The sequence below is a fragment of the Hyaena hyaena genome, unplaced genomic scaffold (assembly GCF_003009895.1).
Source record: "Hyaena hyaena isolate Hyena2069 unplaced genomic scaffold, ASM300989v1 scaffold_114, whole genome shotgun sequence".
Classification (NCBI taxonomy): Eukaryota; Metazoa; Chordata; class Mammalia; order Carnivora; family Hyaenidae; genus Hyaena; species Hyaena hyaena.
Genome location: NW_024080746.1, coordinates 2,580,597 through 2,599,494, shown reverse-complemented (window position 1 = coordinate 2,599,494; position 18,898 = coordinate 2,580,597). Strand labels below are relative to the sequence as shown.

General features: G+C 38.9%; 1 protein-coding gene across 2 annotated transcripts in view; it reads right to left on the bottom strand.

Moving 5' to 3' along the window:
• The window catches only part of STIM2 (stromal interaction molecule 2), a 151,593-nt gene that overhangs the window by 73,891 nt on the left and 58,804 nt on the right, over positions 1-18,898 (bottom strand). For both annotated transcript variants that reach the window (XM_039236643.1, XM_039236644.1), the window contains exon 2: positions 14,630-14,760. In XM_039236643.1, coding sequence (XP_039092574.1) covers positions 14,630-14,760 — 131 coding nt within the window. The remainder of the gene's footprint in view (positions 1-14,629; positions 14,761-18,898) is intronic.

The following is an 18,898-nucleotide window of genomic DNA, read 5'->3' as shown; positions in this document are numbered from 1 at the left end:
CCAAAGACAGAAACGTTATGGAAGACAATTCTGGTTTCCAATCCCAGTGTAAAGAGCTTGGAAGTCAGCCCTCCACCCTAACAAGCAGTAAAAGTTGAAAAGACTGAAAAGTAAACTAATCCTCCTGGATCTGTAAGAGAGGGAAGGGCACAGGGTCAACTGCTGCTCCCAACACTGGAGAGACTGACAAGCAAATGCAGGGAACCTCAGTTTACCTGCACTGGAGCAGAGACTGAGGAACAGAAACTGTCAGGGAAATCAGGCAGGGGGAGACTCAAACGTAACTGACAAAGGGCTGCAGGATCAATGCAGGCAAGTCTGAGAGATAAAAACTCCAGGGATACCCAGTCATAGTGGGGGGGGGGGGGTACATCCACAAAACCATGAGATTTACCTCCAGGAGCTCAATCAGATTCCCAAAGAAAACACTGAAGAAAAATCTCTTCCTGTTCTGTCAGGCAGATGGGAAAAACCATTTCCAAATACAGACGGTTCCCAATCCAAGACGTGAGTTCAACTTGGGATTTTTTGACTTAACAATGGTGCAAAAGAGATATACATTCAGTAGAAACTGTACTTTGATTTTTGAATTTGGATCTTCTCATGGGCTAGTGACACGTTTAATGACACTCACACTACTGGATGGTGCCAGTGGCCGGGCAACCACGAGGGAAAACCACCAAATCCCTGACAACCATTAAGGGCCCAAAACCCTCCTCTTCACTTTCAGTGCAGTCTTCAGTAGATTAGAGGAGATGTTCACCATTTTACTATATTCAGGCTTTGTGTTAGATTATTTTGCCCAACTATAGGCTAATGCCAGTGTTCTGAACACATTTGAAGTAGGTTAGGTGTTTTAAATGTTATGTTCTACTTGCAACATTTTCAACTTATGACAGGTATACTGGGATATAATCCTTGCAAGGTGAGATAAAGATATGGACTCCAGAGCACTCTGTTCCTCATAACAAGGCCTACCCTCAGGGGCAACTAGTTAACCAGAGCCCAACCTGCAAGGGTATTATCAGAGCCTAACTGACCAGGCTAAACTCAACTCTACCAGGCTCTAGCCTTCCAGTGGGAGAAGAGAGAACACCCAACTCCAGCTTGCTCTAGCCATCCTGTCTCACCTAAGGGAAAAGGAAAAACCAAAAATGGAGAAAGACTTGTGAAGGTTACAGTCCAGAACCTTCAGCTCACTGAAGACTGAGACCGAATCATGGGTCTACAGAACACTTCCCCCACCCCCACACCTATTACCACAGGCCTATTATTATCACAGGCCTATTTACATCGGCTTCTTTTATTCCATACATCATGTCTAGCTCTCAAGAAAACATGACAAGACATACCAGAAGGCAAAAAACAATGTCTTTACATTACAGAAAAGCATCAGAACCAGACATAGTAGGAAATTATCAGACCAGGAATCTAAAATCACCATGATTAATTCACAAAGGATTCTAGTGGATAGAGTAGGTAGTATGTAAGAACAACAGATAAGCAATATAAGCAGAGTTGGAAATCCTGAAAGAACCAGAAAGAAATGCTACATATCAAAAACGCTATAAACAGAAGTGAAGAATTCCCTTGATGGCTTTATTAGTAGACTGGGCAGAGCAGACAAAAACTCTCAACAGTAGAGGACAGATGTATTGATAGAAATTTCAAAACCCAGAAAGCAAAGAGAGGACTGAAGGAAAACAGAATAGTGTGTCCAAGGACTTTGAGGCAACTACAGAAAGGATAACACAGGTATAATGGGAATACCAAAGAAAAGAGAGAAAGGAATGGAAGAAATACCTGAAACCATAAAGACTGAGGACTTTCAGGGCACTGTGTATAATATTCTAATGATGGATACACATCTTTATGTAATCACCCAAACTCCAAGAATGTACAACACCAAGAACAAGCCCTAATGAAAACCATGGACTTCGGGTGATTACAAAATGTCAGTGTAGGTTCACTGCGGGTAAAAAATGTACCAATGTGGGGGGTGATGCCAATAATCAAAGAGAATGCACCCCACTGTGGGGGTGGGGGTATATGGGAAATCACTGTATCTCCCTCCCAATTTTGTTATAAACCTAAACTGCTCTTTAAAAAATTAGGTCTTAGAAAAAATTTTATGGAATACATACACTTTAGGGTGCAGGGTGCAAGAAAAGTAAGAACAATGAGGAGATCAGAGAAGTAGTCAGAAGTAGGAAGAGGAAAAAAAACAAGCAAGTTATTTTCAAAGCTATCCCCCACACCACCATACTCCAGTCAGACTGAAGCATTTGCCATTGCATAAATTAGTGCCCTATGTTCTTGTTTTAATGCTTTTTCCCTACTCTGACCCTTCTTCTTGGAGTGTCCCACCTGTCGTTTACACCTGTGAAAACCAGGGCCACTTCCAAAGGCCCATCTCGAGGTCTCCTCCATGTTTTTCTAGATGCTCTGCAAACAAATGTACTCTCTCTCTTCAGAAACACAAGAGAACTTCCACTATTCACGTGTATCCCTAGTAAATAATATGCCCTGACATACCTGGTATTAGACACACAGAACCTTATATCTCTGCTAGAGGGTTAGTTCATCAAAGTCTCTGCTAGTATTTTTTGTTCTGCCCCATATTCAGTACAGTGCAATACATATAAATAGAAACTTTAAAACCCTAGGTGTGTTTTGTTTTTAAATGAATGTTCAACAACACCCTTAGTCAGGAACCTAGACTATTTCCCAAGCCCTTGCAGGAACTAAGTAAAAGAAAATAAAAGAAAAAATGAAAACAAAAAACACAGCTATTTAGTTTGAAAAATAGTTTTTAAAGTCCATAAAAAATCCCATACTTCTTGAATTAAGACTTCAAAGAAATTGTAGGAACTTAGGAGATATAAAAATGAAGGTCAATTGGCAAGGATTAGCAATTAAAGTGAAAGGCTCTCAAGTATTTTTTATCAATTACGTTAAACATTTTCAGGATTAAGGCAAAATATCCCTTCAGTTTTAAAAAGGTTCTCTTTACCAAATGAGTTTAAGAGCCTTACAGTTTCAGCCCTCCAGGCCTAATAACCCTATAAAAAGGCTGGGGGATGGGGGTGGGAGGGTAATAAAAAGCAGGTCATCAACACTTGATACCAATATTAAGTCAATGCCATGAGCACTGTCAAGCCAGGCCAGAACCAGCAAAGCCAGGATAGAAAGCCTAAAGGAAATAGAGGGGGGGTGGGGGGGGGGGTGGTTAGTCTTTAAGGTGAGGTAAGGTCAATTCTCCAGCCATGCTTAAAATAACAATAATAATTTAAGACATAAGTCAACAGGATTCAGACCGAATACAGGGAACAAGCAGGTAAGAGGATCTAGTCAAAGAGCTGACATCAATGTCTAGAGGTTTGCAACTAAAATTGAGGTCATTAATAGAAATACAGTTCAAGAACGAATCCAGGGAGATTCTTTCAAAGTCCAAAACTGACCACAAGTTCAAAACACAACCACTTGGAATTGTGTCTCCACATGTTCCAGAGTGAATGGAAGTTGGGACAGCTGGGCTCCAGCCCCGCTCCTATGCTATGTGACCTAAGTAACATAATCTAAGCCGCAGTCTCCTCATCTGGAAGACAGGGACAGGACCTGTCTTGTCTACCCCAAAACAACATCGCTAAAGAGCATGTGAGACACCAAAATGCTTTATGACCTATGATGTTATAATCAACATATGGCAGGGTTATCTGAAGAAAAGACCAATTCACCTTTCATCCAACTCCCTGAACAGCACAGCACCTTCCCTTCAGGCCACACAAATGGCCTTCTAGAACAAAATAGTCTTCTGAAGACCACGTGGTTAGTGACTGCAGCACTTACTTCTGACAGAAACACTGGAAAACTTAGACTATTTTATAATAGTATTATTCTTGTTAGTATTATTATGCTATTATAATAATTATATAGCAATAATCTTCAGATATGAAAAATTGGGAAAAGCATAAACTTACTACAAAAATACTCTAGTAATCAATGAAAAGGCCAATGAGTACTACTTGAAGTTAATACAGTAAATATTGTTAAACTGTATTATTTCTAGGGAATAAAAAGACCAAAAAATCACTTAATTCTAGGAAAAACAGAGTAATGCTGACATCTCTGTCATGTTACTAGAAAACAAAGTGTTCCACACATAAAGGCACACACAAATTGAAATTCAAGCTTTACTAATAGCACAAACCTTGGCACAATACTTGGGTCAATTTAAAAACAACCTAGTGAAGTGAGCCAGACCCGGGTAAGGATAATTACAACAGAAAGCAGACTGCGGTAAGACAGAGTGAGTGAATTACACGGCTTCATTTGCTGAGGACAGTCCTCATTCACAGCTGCTGTCCTGGTGTAATTATTAATAGCACCCTCATTTACTCTCAAAAGAATTCCAGTTTGGATGATGAATTACATGGTCACCCTACCCATAACAACAATGTAAGGCAGACAGAGCTAATGTTTCAGTTAAGGCACAATTTTATTTAATCCATTTGTGAAACAGCAATAAATAGGTTTTGTACACCGAAACTCAAAGATGTTTTAGAAGATGAGACAATATGTGAAGCTTGCTAAATATTCAAAAGTCTGTATTACATGAATGCAGTGCCATGCCATGATCCTGAAGATGCCCCGGGGAAGGAGGGAGGAGAGGGCCAGCACCGGCCATGTGGTCAGTACAGGTCCTGATTCACACTCCTACTGCTCTGCCCTCTGCCCATCTAAAACAGTATTTAACATGAAACTCCTATTAAGGGAAATTATTCTTTTTTATATTTTTATTTTATTTATTTCTAGGAGAGAGAGAGAGAGACAGCGTGAGCAGGGGAGGGTCAGAGAGAGAGGGAATCACAGACTGTGAAACAGGCTCCAGGCTCTGAGCTGGCTGTCAGCACAGAGCCTGACGCGGGGCCCGAACCCACAAACTGCGAGATCATGACCTAAGTGAAAGTCGGACGCTTAACCGACTAAGCCACCCAGGCGACCCCCTATTAAGGGAAATTAAAAACAAATGGAACAAGAATGGGAAAGGATTTTTTTTTAATGAAAACATAATTGCCAGATATTCTGACTAAAGAAAGTGGAAATAATTTGAAGGAAGGGACTAAAAGATTTACTAGTTGAAGCAGGGTAACTTCCTAATAAGAGGCAAAAGATACTGGGTTGAAACCGATTTCTTAAGTTTTTGGCTCTTTATAGACAGATCTCATATTATAGACTATTCATTCCCAGTTTTTGGCTCTTTATAGACAGATCTCATATCATAGACCATTCATTCCCCGTTTATAAACTGGTTGCATTTAAAATTATGTATTTACCATTTGAAACACATCTTTCTACAGAAACTATTATGACATTTAAGTACCTACCTATGGGAGCACAAAAGCCCACTTAATCCATCCATATATACCAAACTCCTCAAGAGACATGCAACTAATGATGCATCAAGAAGAGGGAAACCATCAGGGGTGCCTGGATGGCTCAGTCAGTTGAGCATCCAACTCTGGCTCAGGTCATGATCTCAGTGTTGTTAAGTCTGAGCCCCACGTGGGGCACCAGGCTGACAGCGCAGAGTCTGCTTCGGATTTTCTATCCTCCTCTCTCTCTGCCCCCCCCCCCCCCTTGTGCATGATCTCTCTCTCTCACTCACTCTCAAAAATAAACAAAATATTTTTTAAAAACCTTAAAAAAAAAACAGAAGAAGAGGGAACTCATCATAATACATGAAAGTTAGAGGGGGCAGAGAGAAGACAATCTTGACAGCAAGACAGGGTAGGGTAAGAGAAAGTCCTCTGGTTCCTATGGTGGCTGCTTTGAGGGACAAGGAGACACAAGAATAAAAACAGTCTGGAAGAACTAGTTCTTACCAAATATCATATACAGAAAGATAGCAGCAGTTGGTAAATTAATTAGAAAAGCAAGAGACAGAGAAGGAAGCCCAGTAAAGAGGTACTACAATTGTCAAGACAAGACATAAAGAGCCTAAATCACTAAATAAACGCTGAGGCAAGGCAGCAAACTTAGAACTTAAGAAATATCCTAAGACAACTATGAAATAATAAACATATGCTCTTAATATCTCTCTCAATAACTTATATAATGGTTCTTAACCATTCTAGGTTACAGAACCATCTTACTTGAACAAAAGTTAAGGATTCTCTCCCCAGCAAATTATATGCACACTCTGCTTTACAGTAATAATTACTGTGCTACACATGTTTATGACTTCCTGTAGAACATCTTAAGAAAATTTTAAGACAGAACATGGGCAAATTGAAATCACAAAGTATAAGGGCAGGAAACAATATCTTTTGCAAGACCATCACCATAGCCAAATATAAACAGTGTGCCTGAAATTATAAAAACTATTACAAAAGTATAGTGCAAAAGCAACTATTAGATTTATTAAAGGACAACATGGGCATCAGAATCAACAGAGGACTTGTGAAAACAGATTGCTGAGCCCTGCTCCCACATTTCTGATTCAATAGGTCTGGGATGGGACCTGAGTATTTGCGTTTCCAAAAGCTGCCACTTTGTCCAGAGAGCATACTTCGATTCCTTAGACCAACCTTTTAAACTAAAAGATCTGGTTGCAGTGATTCACTCTGTCCTATGGATTTATTGCCTTTGCTTCCCCATTCTGTAGGCATCATGCAAAGACAAGTGCCCCAACCACTTTTCCACCTTGCTTCCAAAACACATAGACAGCCTCTATATTATTTTGAATTGCCCAAACTGCAGTAAAAAAAAAAAACCAAAACACTGTTTAGGGGGGCGTCTGGGTGGCTCAGCTGGTTAAGCATCTCACTCTTGATTTCAGATCAGGTCACGATCTCCTGGTCCGTGAGTTGGAACCCCACATCAGGCTCTCTGTAGTCAACACAGAGCCTGCTTCGAATCCTCTGACTCCCTTCTCTCTGCCCCTAAACATGCTCACGCTTTCTCTCTCAAAAATAAACAAACATTAAAAGAAGAAGAAGAAGATCAGAAACTGATATGCTACACAGTAAAGAGACCCATATACAGGGCCACCTGGGTGGCTCAATCAGTCAAGCATCTGACTCTTAGTTTTGGCTCAGATCATGATCTCATGGTTCGTGAGGGCAAGCCCTATGTCAGGCTCTGGGCTGACAGCTCAGAGCCCGCTTGGGATTATCTCTTTCCCTCTCTCCTTATGCCCCTCCCTGGCTCATGCACACTTGCTCTCTCTTGTCCCCTCCCTCTGTGTCTCAAAATAAATAAATGAACTTTTTAAAAAAGAAAACTGTATATAGTGAATAATGAAAATTAGAGAAAAATAAATATCAACATTAGCGAGAATTTGTTTTGAAAAAATCCTTACAATTACCTGTTCTTATAAAAACAGAATGAAATATATGTGACTTAAAACAGATCTTGCTTTATAATTCATTAGTGCAGGGGTCTCCAATGTCAGTTCCCCAGACCCCATAGGAATATACAATCTAATCCACTTATGAGGGAGAAAACTTACTGTATCTCATTTTTAATTTATATGTTTGTGAACATTATAAAAAGGTAAAAATAACAGTATTATAGCATGTGTACATATATCAAATACATCTAATATGACTGTGTGTGTGTAGATATCAGTATATCTACTATATCTATACACTACTTACATACAGTTATTTATTTGTAAACTGTACCAAGGAGGGCATAATGATATAGATGTATTATACTCATTAACACAAGAAAGCAACACGCACTAGAAATCAAGAACGTGAATCCAGTTTGGCATCAAACCCGGGCTGTATCACATATAAGCTGGTGGCCGTGGGCATACTGCTTCACCTCCCTAAGCCTGTTTCCTCATCTGCAAATAAGAAGAAGAGGATACTCTTTGTTCACAGGGCTGCTGTGAGGAGCCTATACCATAATCCATGCAAAGTGCTCATAGTACGAAACAAACAGTAAAGGCTCAATAAATGTTTTCTGTTATTTTAGTATATAAATCCATAAATATAAGTTCCATAATTCCTGTAGTAACAAAACTAAATGAATCCATCATGTCCCAATTTTGGCCATTTAATTGTTTTTTTACTGAATACCTATTAACACCCTCTGCTACCCTAACTGTATGTGTATTGCTATTATTTTCCAGAAAGAATTACAGTCTGTTTTTATGATAACATATCAGCTAACTGAACTATGAAACTATAAAACTTTGAAATACGTAGGAAAATACAATAACTGCAACTTAACAGACAGCACGAGCTCTGAGCACCTACTGTCCTCGCCTCACCTCTGCCCAGCTCATCCTTTCAGGTGAACGCCAAGTGACCCTCTGGTCACAGAAGTTGTACTTGTACATGATTCCACATGCAACCCACTACTTAACAGATACTCTTAGGGGCACCTGGGTGGCTCAGTCAGTTAAGTGCCCAATTCTTGATTTCCGTTCAGGTCATGATTTCATGGTTATAAGATCAAGCCCTGCGTCAAGACCTGCCTAAGAGTCTCTCTTTCTTTCCTCTCAGCCCTTCCCCCACTTGCACTTTCTCTCCCCCACAAAAAAAATTTTTTTAAAAAGATAATTTTATTCAGACATACCAATGCTTTAAAATTGTAGACATAAACTAAGATCAACATAAGTCTTATTATGGTCTTCTGCAACATGAGGCCTTTAGAAGGAAGTTCTATAACTTTATTGTTTTTCTACTTTATAATTCCTTGGCTTGAGAATTTACCATCAAATATCTCTAGTTAGTCGAGTATGAAACAAACTGGTAAGCAGCCTCCAAAATGGCCGCTCATGAGCCCAACATCCTCATATTCATCCCCTGTCTAACAGCCTCCCCTTGAGTATCAGCTGGACCTAGTGACTCCCTTCTACCAAAGAGAATATAGCAAAAAAGTAAAAAGGGATTCTAATTCCAAGCTTAGCTTACAAAACGACTTTAACTTCCATGCTGTTGCCTTCTCTTGCTCTCTCTCTCTCTTTCTCTCTGAGAGCGCCCTCCCACTATCTCTGAGGGAAACCCACTGCCATGCTATGAGCCACCCTATGGAGAGAGCCATGTGGCAGGAAACTATTATCTCCAGCCAACAACCAATAAAGACCTGTGGAACCAAGAGCCCCATGAGCAGGCCTGGACACCGAAATATCAGCTGATATCCGAACAGTGGCCTGGTGAAAGCCCCACAGCCAAAAAGCCACACCTGGAATTGGGATCCACAGAAACTGAGATGGTAAACATACGCTGCTGTAAGCCACCAAGTTTAGGGGGAATTTGCTCCATAGCAAAAGATAATACATAAGTTACAATTTTAACTTTAAAATTTCAGTAAAAACTACATGCATTTATTCCTTTGGCAGCAGTACTCCACATAATTCCAAAACTCGCTGATCCTATTTTAAAGGTATTTTCTAGGGGCGCCTGGATGGCTCAGTCGGTTAAGGGTCCGACTTCAGCTCAGGTAATGATCTCATAGTCCATGAGATCGAGCCAAGCTGTCTGTGCTGACAGCCCAGAGATTGGAGTCTGCTTCAGATTCTGGTTCTCTCTCTCTCTCTCTCTCTCTCTCTCTCTGCCCCTCCCCTGCTCATGCTCTGTCTCCCTCTCTTTTCTCAAAAATAAATATAATATACATTAAAAAATAATAACAATAAAAAACAAAAGATATTTTCTGCCAGGTTTTTCTAACCCTACTTTTGCCTGTTTCATAGTGATTCTCCTTGGTTCATTTTTTTAAAATGTTTTTTATTTTTGAGAGAGAGAGTGCACAAGTTGGGGAAGGGCAGATAGAGAGGGGGACACAGAACTGAAGCAGGCTCTAGGCTCTGAGCAGTCAGCACATAGCCTGATGCGGGGCTTGAACCCACCAACTGCGAGATCATGACCTGAGCTGAAGTCTGACGCTGAACCAACTGAGCCACACAGGTGCCCCGATTCACCTTGTTTCAGACACACATCTATGCTGTTAACTAAGTTTTCTAAGCAGTGTACACACAAATTCTGCTTTTCAGGCAGAAATTGTAAATGTAAGAAAAACCAAAATATCAGGTATAATCAGTTTTTTTGATATAAATTGTTTTTTTTTTTAATTTTTTTTTTAATGTTTTATTTATTTCTAGGAGAGAGAGAGAGACAGCGTGAGCAGGGGAGGGTCAGAGAGACAGGGAGTCACAGACTGAAACAGGCTCCAGGCTCTGAGCTGGCAGTCAGCACAGAGCCCGATGCGGGGCTCGAACCCACGAACCGCGAGATCATGACCTAAGCGAAAGTCGGACGCTTAACCGACTAAGCCACCCAGGCGTCCCTAATATAAGTTGGTTTTAAAGTTGATTATAAATATCAAACAACTGATAAGAACATAAACTCTAAAACTACTTATTCTAAATGACCTTAGTAAAAGATAAGCATGGATAAAAAGAAGGGGGGGGGAAGATTTTTAAAAATTTTTTAAAAGGAGGAAAAGTAAAAACAGACAACAAAGTTCATACACACTAGAAACCATAATAAAGTTTTCAGTCACAAAGTGGGCAATAACAACATGAATTCTCATTGCCTCCTACGCTGTGCTCAGGACAACGAAACCATCCATTTCTCTTATTCAAAGTATTTATTAATCAAGTACCTATATTTTCCAAATATCTTCAGTACTGGCAGAACAGAGAAATGTTACTGTAATCAAAAACTCAATCTAAACAAGTCACAGATTGAGCATACATTGACATCTAATCTTTTTGATCTTAAGCCAGAGTAAAAGCTTTACATCCTGTTCCTAATCTAAAACACTCACGTTCTCTAATTTGTTTGAAAATAGTTCTGGAAAATTGCCAGATACCTATTCTCTCACTGGTCCAAGTACTGCATATAGCATGCACTTTCAATAAATGTTACCTTCTTGATGAGGCCTGCCGTGAGCGCCTGTTTAAAATTACAGCTTCGGTCATCTGCCTGTCCTCAGCCTATTTTCCCTACTTTTTTGGTGTTTTGTTTAGTCTGCCTTTTTGCCCCAACAGAATTCTCACTGAAGGGCTTGAAGATTCGCGTGGGATTCAGTCTGTTTTGTCCCAATGTACTCCAAGCTCTATCTGAATATCTGGCATAACCAGACCCTCAAATATTATCTCAGTATGAAATGCATGAATAAATGAGAAAAGTAAATGCTTTCTCATATAACCAAGAACAAAAGACAAAGCAGGCGCACTACAGAGAAAAAAATTAAGTTTTCAAGTACCATTTTCAAATGCTAAATATTTTTCTAAATTAAAAAAAATATTTTAAACAAAAAAATAAGAAGAAATTATGTATTTTAATTTTTTAAATTAAGATTTCCTATTAGGCGCCGTGAGTGGCTCAGTCAGTTAAGCGTCCAACTCTTGGTTTCAGCTTAGGTCAGGATCTCATGGCTTGTAAGTTCAAGCCGCACATTGGGCTCCGTGGTGACAGTGTGGAGCCTGGTTGGGATACTCTCTCTCTCTTGCCCCACCCCCACCCCCCAATGCACTCTTTCTGTCTCTCTCTCAAAAATAAATAAACTTAAAAAAAAAATGATTTTCTATTAAACTCATTAAGTTTTTGAATGATGACTGCTCAAAACTCACAATGGTATTATCATTTACTTCTTTAAAAAAGAGACACAAGAAATACAAATCAAGATGTAGCTGCATTCTGAACAGAAGGCACCAAACAGTCCAAGGGCCACAGAATTAACAACTTATTCCTTAAAGCCAGTCTCTAGATCAGCGCTGTCTGATACAAACCAATCTGATCTATATATGTGGTGTTAACTTTTCCAGAAGCCACATGAAAAAGTAAAATGAAACACATGAAATTAGTTTTATATTATATTTTATGTACTCCAGTATGTCCATGATACTATCATTTCCAACAGGTAATCAGTTTTTAAAGTTTAAATATTTTACATTATTTTTCTCATATTCAAAATCTGAAGTGCATTTTTCCCTTTTAACACAGGTCAATTTTAAGTGTTCGATTGACAAATGTAGCTAGTAGCTACTGCACTGGACAATGGATTTCTAGATTCTGTAAGGTACTAATAAAATATAGTGGCATAGTTTATTTGCTTTCAAATATTAATATTAGAAGAAATGCAGAGCAAAGGATAGCATCTTCTGTTTCTAAACATCAAAGCGCGCTTACGGTACTCACAGAATTCTTAAGTTCTTTTAACATAAGCTTTATATTTTAACAAGGTTTTTAGCTCTAACTTTTATTACAAAATGTTTCGAATTCCACTGAATCTGAAAAGACTCAAGATGAATTCCCCTGGGGGCGCCTGAGTGGCTCAGTCGGTTATGCTTCCGACTTAAGCTCAGGTCATGATCTCACAGTTCGTGGGTTCGAGCCCCGTGTTGGGCTCTGTGCTGACAGCCAGCTCAGAGTCTGGAGCCTGCCTCAGATTCTGTATCTCCCTCTCTTTCTGACCCTCCCCTGCTCATGCTGTCTCTCTCTCTCTCTCAGAAATAAATAAAACATTAAAAAAAATTTTAAATAAAAATTTTTTAAAAAGATGAATTCCTCTGAAGTATAAATTATATATGTCATGCGTGCTTACTTTGTTTGGCACAGCAATAAAAATACTTCACACATTTGAGCATTTAATACCTGATGATGAGGTTAAAAAGATTAAAATAACTTGTAATTTGAGGAACTATTATGCAATCAGATACATTTAAATAGGCTGTCAAATACCTGCATAAGCTTATTTAATACCTCTCTGTCTATATATTATACACAACTTTAACAGATCATGTTTGATGATACTTTTAATGATTTAAAAAAATGTGAGTTTTTACTATTCTTTTCAGATTTAAATGGTTCTCTAATTGTGATGTAATAAGAAATATATCTGGCTTTGTCCTTGGCTCCTGGCACAGAAATTTCCTGAGTGATAGGAGAGTATTTTGCCCCTTCTGATCACACCTGAGTCCAAGTCCATGACTTGGAATGGGCCTCTAGATCACCTCAGTCTGGGGCTGGTCAACACATGGACCAGGTGATTAGAGGGCTGGAACTTTCAGTAGCACAGACCAGACCACTGAGGAAACTGAGGTCTGTAGAAAGAAAACTCTTTTCCATGCCCTTCTCTTAGCTTCTGATGTCACCAGCAATTCTTGTCAATCCCTGACTTGCAGCTCTGTAACTCCAATTTCTGCCTCCATTGTCACACGGTCATCTTCTCCCCAGTGTCAGTGTCACACATGGTGCTCTCCTCTCTTACATGGATACCAGTCATTGGATTAAGGCCCCACACAACTCCAATATATCCTTAGCATAACCAATTACATCTGAAAAATGACTCTACTTACAAATAAGGTCACACTCTGAAGAACCAGAAGTTAGGACTTCAAAATATGTCTTTTGTTTTTTTTTGGGGGGTGCACATTTCACCCCATAACTTGGGCTTTTACAAAAAAAGTCTGCCAACACCTGAGAAGAATTAGGTAGGTCCAGTAGTGCCACTGCACAGTGAGGGATTTCAAAGAGGAGAACTGGGATTTGGTTTTAGACAAACTAACTTGAAAGCAAAAGTAAGAACCCTCAAAAGATGTCAGGCAGAAAGCAATACATTATAGGTCAGGAATCTGGATTGGCTTGGAGATGGAGGAATCAAGTACAGCCTAAAAAAGGATGCGCATTTGCAAGATAAATGTTTTATACAGCAGATCAAGAATGAATCTTTAGAGAATGTTACTATTAGATAACAATGTGATTAGAGAATGTCATTGTTACATAACATTAGATGATAATGTAATTCAGTATCATATGAACTCAAAGAGAAGCATCTCAACCACGACAAATGTTAACAAAGAAAGAGGCCTGAAAAATGACCAGGAGATCTGGCTAGAATAAGACTATAGCCAAATAAAGAAACAATTCCTATGTAGAAACTAAGAGGGACCCTGGAGGTACGTCAGGGGGAAGATGCTTAAGAAATACAACATGATTTACTTGTACAGTGGGTACGGTAGATCATTATACTGGTGACCCCCAATAAACCACATCTCCTGGCATTCATGCCCTTGTATAATCTCTCCTACACAGACTGTGGGCTTAGCCAAATAACTTGCTTTAAGCTAATTTGATATTACCAGGCACTGGCAAGCAGAGTCATGGTAAGCACTGTCATACGGCAACTTGGCTGTCTCGGATCACTGCCACCCAGAAGCCAGCTGCCATGCTGTAAGGAAGCCTGAGTTAGATTCTGAATGATGAGCGACCACATGGAGAGAGACTGTGAAGGCTATGAGGTCATCATTCCAGCAACAGCAGAGCCCCCAACTGAATGCAACCATCACAGTGACCTCAACCCATACAAAGTGAACAGCAAAATACCCAGCTGAGCGCAATCAACCCAGAGAATCAGGACAAACTGTTGTGACCTTAAGCCACTAAGTTTTGTGGTGGTTTGTAAAGTCAAAACAGGATTTATGTTTAAGAAATGCAAGAACATGAAGATTCTTATTAAATCAGGAAGACTTGTATATGCGTGGTGAGAAAAAAATAAGGAAAACCATGTAAATTAAAATGCAAAGAGAAAAACTAAAGACGTTAAAGACAGAGCTGAGGAATGATGGGAAAATTGAAGAGAACACTAAGGAAAGTTTTCCACCTACTTCATCACTCTCATCTACTTCAATTCCACCATCTTTGTCATCATCCATTTGTTTATGGATTGTCTGAAGAGCTTCCAGGCTGAATCTATCTTCTTCTGTAAAGCATGGCGGACTCAGTGACAGGCAGGGATCTGAAACAGAACAATGAGCAATGACTGACTTGCCATGCCAAAACACAGACGATAGGCAAGAGAATATAATTTACAAGAAAAACAACAAATTAAATATCAGACTAAGTCAAACCAATAGGTTTTAAAAAGTCTAGCAGAGTCATCAAAAGTATAATACAGGAATACAACTGACTAAAAATAAGTACCTCAATTTAATGGATATGAGCCAACGACAACCAGGAATAACTCTAGTCCTGACTTCAAGTTGTCTATATTCTTCCACATCTTTAACCGTTTTTTCCTTATCCAACCTACTATATTTACTAATTACTTCCCCCCCAAAAACAGAGCTCCTTCTTTAAAAAAAAAAAACTAAACTAAAAGAGAACCTAAAAATCACAGAATACAAGGTGCTATTTTCAAATAATCCAGTTCAATTAAAATGTGAACCCAAGGAAAATATCAGAGAATACAAGAAAAGGATATTCAGAATAGGCACATGATAATTCGAACCTTTTTTTTTCACTTCTCTATTTAAGAATCAAAGACTTCACCCATTTGAATACCTTTCAAAATATATAACTTCTTAAATTTAACAAGGAAAAAAACCCACAATTTTCAAAAATCTTTTTTTTTTAATTTTTTAATGTTTTTTATTTATTTCTGAGAGAGAGAGAGACAGTGTGAACGGGGGGGGTCAGAGAGAGAGGGAGATACAGAATCTGAAGCAGGCTCCAGGCTCTAAGCTAGCTGTCAGCACAGAGCCCGACACGGGGCTCGAACCCACAAACCGAGAGATCATGATCTGAGCTGACATCGGACGCTCAACCGACTGAGCCACCCAGGCACCTCTAAAAATCTTATTCCTCATATTTTCTTTAATATACATTGATTGGTTAAACCACTTCCTATGGAAAATGTGTAAACTTCCACATTCAGATTGTCTAAAATTAACAATTTAGAGACAATATGGGGTCTTTCATAGCTTAAAATCAGATCAATAAAAGTTATGTTGACTCAAATAGTAAACAGCCTATACACCGAAATGAAAAAGTACTTCCAAAACTTCATTTACACTCAATCTGGTTGACCAGTGGATTGACAAAAGCTATTTTACCAGATCACTAAAATACTCTCATCAGATCCACATGTATTTATAGAAATAGAAATGGCCTTAAAGTTTAAAGTGGTTACTAGCTGGGAGCACAGGTTGCTGTCAGTTAAGCTTCTGACTTCACCTCAGGTCATGATCTCAATGGTTCATGGGTTCCAGCCCCACATGGGGCTCTGTGCTGATGGCCTAGAGCCTGCTTCAGATTCTGTCTCCCCTCCCACTGCCCTCCCCCACACATGCTCTGTCTTTCAAAAATAAATAAAATGTTTAAACATTTTTTTCAAATAAATAAACATTAATTTTTTTAAAATAAAGTGACTGGCATAATAGAAGGGGTAGCCAGTTTGGTTTTCTCAACAATAGCCAAAGCTCTAGTTTACCATTATGGCTCTGTTACAAATTAACTGTCTGATTTTGGACAAATCACTTGTCTTTGTGGCTTAGTTACCACATCTCCAAAATACAGTAGTCCAGATGCTTACTTAAGATCTACCGCACCTATAATGGCCTAAGAAATAATCTCATTCTGTGCTTAGGAAAAAACATTGCACGAAGTCATTACTGGAAATCAATTAATAAACTTTTCTGGTAAAATAATGCAAATCTATATTACCTACATGTTCCAGTTATAACTTATTTTGGCGAGTCAACAGTTTTAATAGTTTTAACTCAAAAGCTGATCTTAATTTAGTCCTGGAAAAAAAAGAAACAAAAGGAAACTATAAAAGGGGAAAATGGAATCATAAATTGTGTGACATATGTGTGTATACATATTTAAAATCTCTGATCAAGATCTGCTAAAATCTAAAAACTTACAGGAACACTGGTCCGTTAAGATCCCTAATTCATGAAACTACCAGAGCCCTGATATGCCTACAAGTTCAAACTCATTTGTAGTTATTCTGAATGGATATGAAACAAAAGCTCCCAGATACTATACATAGAGAATAAAGATCTGAATGTGTTATTGCCTCCAGCACACGTGTTTTCTTTTTACATATATTTTATTTTGCTAATAAATATATGAAGTTATTGCAAATAGTATAGAAGGGCTGGCATCACTCACTGACTAAATAGGCTTTGTTGTCAACCCTGTCAAACTCTAATAAAAGAAGTGAATAATGAGGTCTCTAAAAACCTGTAAAGCTTTAAAAGAAAATTGGGAGAAACATATAATCTGACAAAATGTCATATAAATAAGAAAATTGATTTTTTTTTTACTTAAATTAACTTATTTAATGAAATCCTATCTGTCAAGGTCTGTTGCAGGATGTAACTTCTTCAGGAAGTCTTTCATAAAGTATCTATACTATCTTCTAGTGATTACTTCCTTCTCTGAACACCATTCCAACCATTCAACAAGTATCTATTAAGCATCTACCATGTGTCAGGCATGGGAAATACCATAGAGAAAAGAGAGATAAAAATTTCTCATGAGGGGGGCCTGGGTGGCATGAAGCCTGCTAAAGATTCTCTCACTCCCCCTCCCTGTGCCCCTCCCCAGTGCACACTCACACTTTCTCGCATTCTCTCTCTCTCAAAAAAAAAAAAAAAAATCATGAAACTACAGCATAGTGGAGGAGATGTGTATAACAACATAAAGAAGTAAAAGGTAGAGCACGCTAGCAATGGTTAAGAATTAAGGAGAAAAATAAAAAGCAGATAAGAAAGGCTAAGGAATTTGAAATCTGAGTATTTGATTCTCATATCACTCAACCTAAGTCCTCATTAATGTTGTACTTTATTAAGTATCTAACTGCTTCATGGATCCTTTTGCCTATACAATTGAGCTTGTGACCAAGGCAGGAAAACATCTTCCATTTCTCACATTCATAATACTTAGTTGGGCTTAGTTGGGCAATTCTGTGTTTCTACTAAATTCTGTTACTTCATACGTTAACTAAATCACAAACTTCTAGGCTTCTACACTGTGCAAACAGTGACAGGCATGAGGAAACATAGAGATAATAAGAGTATCCTGTACTCAAAACATCTTACAGTCTAGTGATCAAGGAGGCATGTGGTCCACTACAATATACCAGGTTTGGGACCACTGAAAACACTAGGTGTGGAGTGCTATGACAGCCAGGGAGGAAAAGCCCCAATCCAGACTGGGAGAGAAAAAGGCATATGTTTTCTAGAGGTAACCTTGGGGAGTTTAGATGACCTACACCTGATGACCTCGGGATGGAGGGAAAATCATGCCTGGAAAAAGAAACATCATATATTCAGTGACATGAAAAAAACGTTGAACATTCAGAGAAATGCCACTGGTTAATGCGTCTGGAGTACAGAGAATATATGGAAAAAAGAAAAGAGATTAGGTAAGAGGCTATTAAGAAGGGGCCATATCTCTAAGACCAAGAGTTGTTTTCCACACTAAAGAATTTGGATTTTTATCCTGAAAACTATGAGAAGCCCATAAAGGATTCTCAGGGGGAAGCCTAACAATCAGATTCATTACAGAAAGATCATTCTGGTGATAGTGGAAAATAGAATGGAGGCAAGACTGGGAAGCACAGCTGTCAGGAAGTGCTACTGAAATCCTAGCAGCTGGCAATACCACAGGCCTCCAAAGAATGGAGGAGGTAAATGACAAAGACTGCTCTAGGATTTGGTGTTTTGCCAAGTTAGAAAAGCAGAAGAGAAGGAAAGGAAAGACAGGAGTTGAAGATATGGCAAGAGTAATCCATCTCCCCACATAAAATTTTATTTCCTTTGGGTCCAGTGACTTAAGGACTAGAAATCTAACTCAGAACAGTTGTGAATTCTGAGCCCCATTACCTGCTCTAAAGTCTTTTTCATTTTTTTCTCAACTGTTTCCCTTCTAGGTTAACTCAGCAGAAGTGATCATTTTAACCCAAACTGGCTGGCCAGTTTGGGTTAAATTTCTTTTCCAAATATACAAACTGTTACAAAAGATCTATGCATATAATAAACTAGGTAGAATGGTTTCAAAGACAATTGCTAAAATGCCAAAATGGCTCTCCTTTGCCTCACGGACCTCACCTTAGCCACGCAAAATGCACCAGCACACTCCTGCAT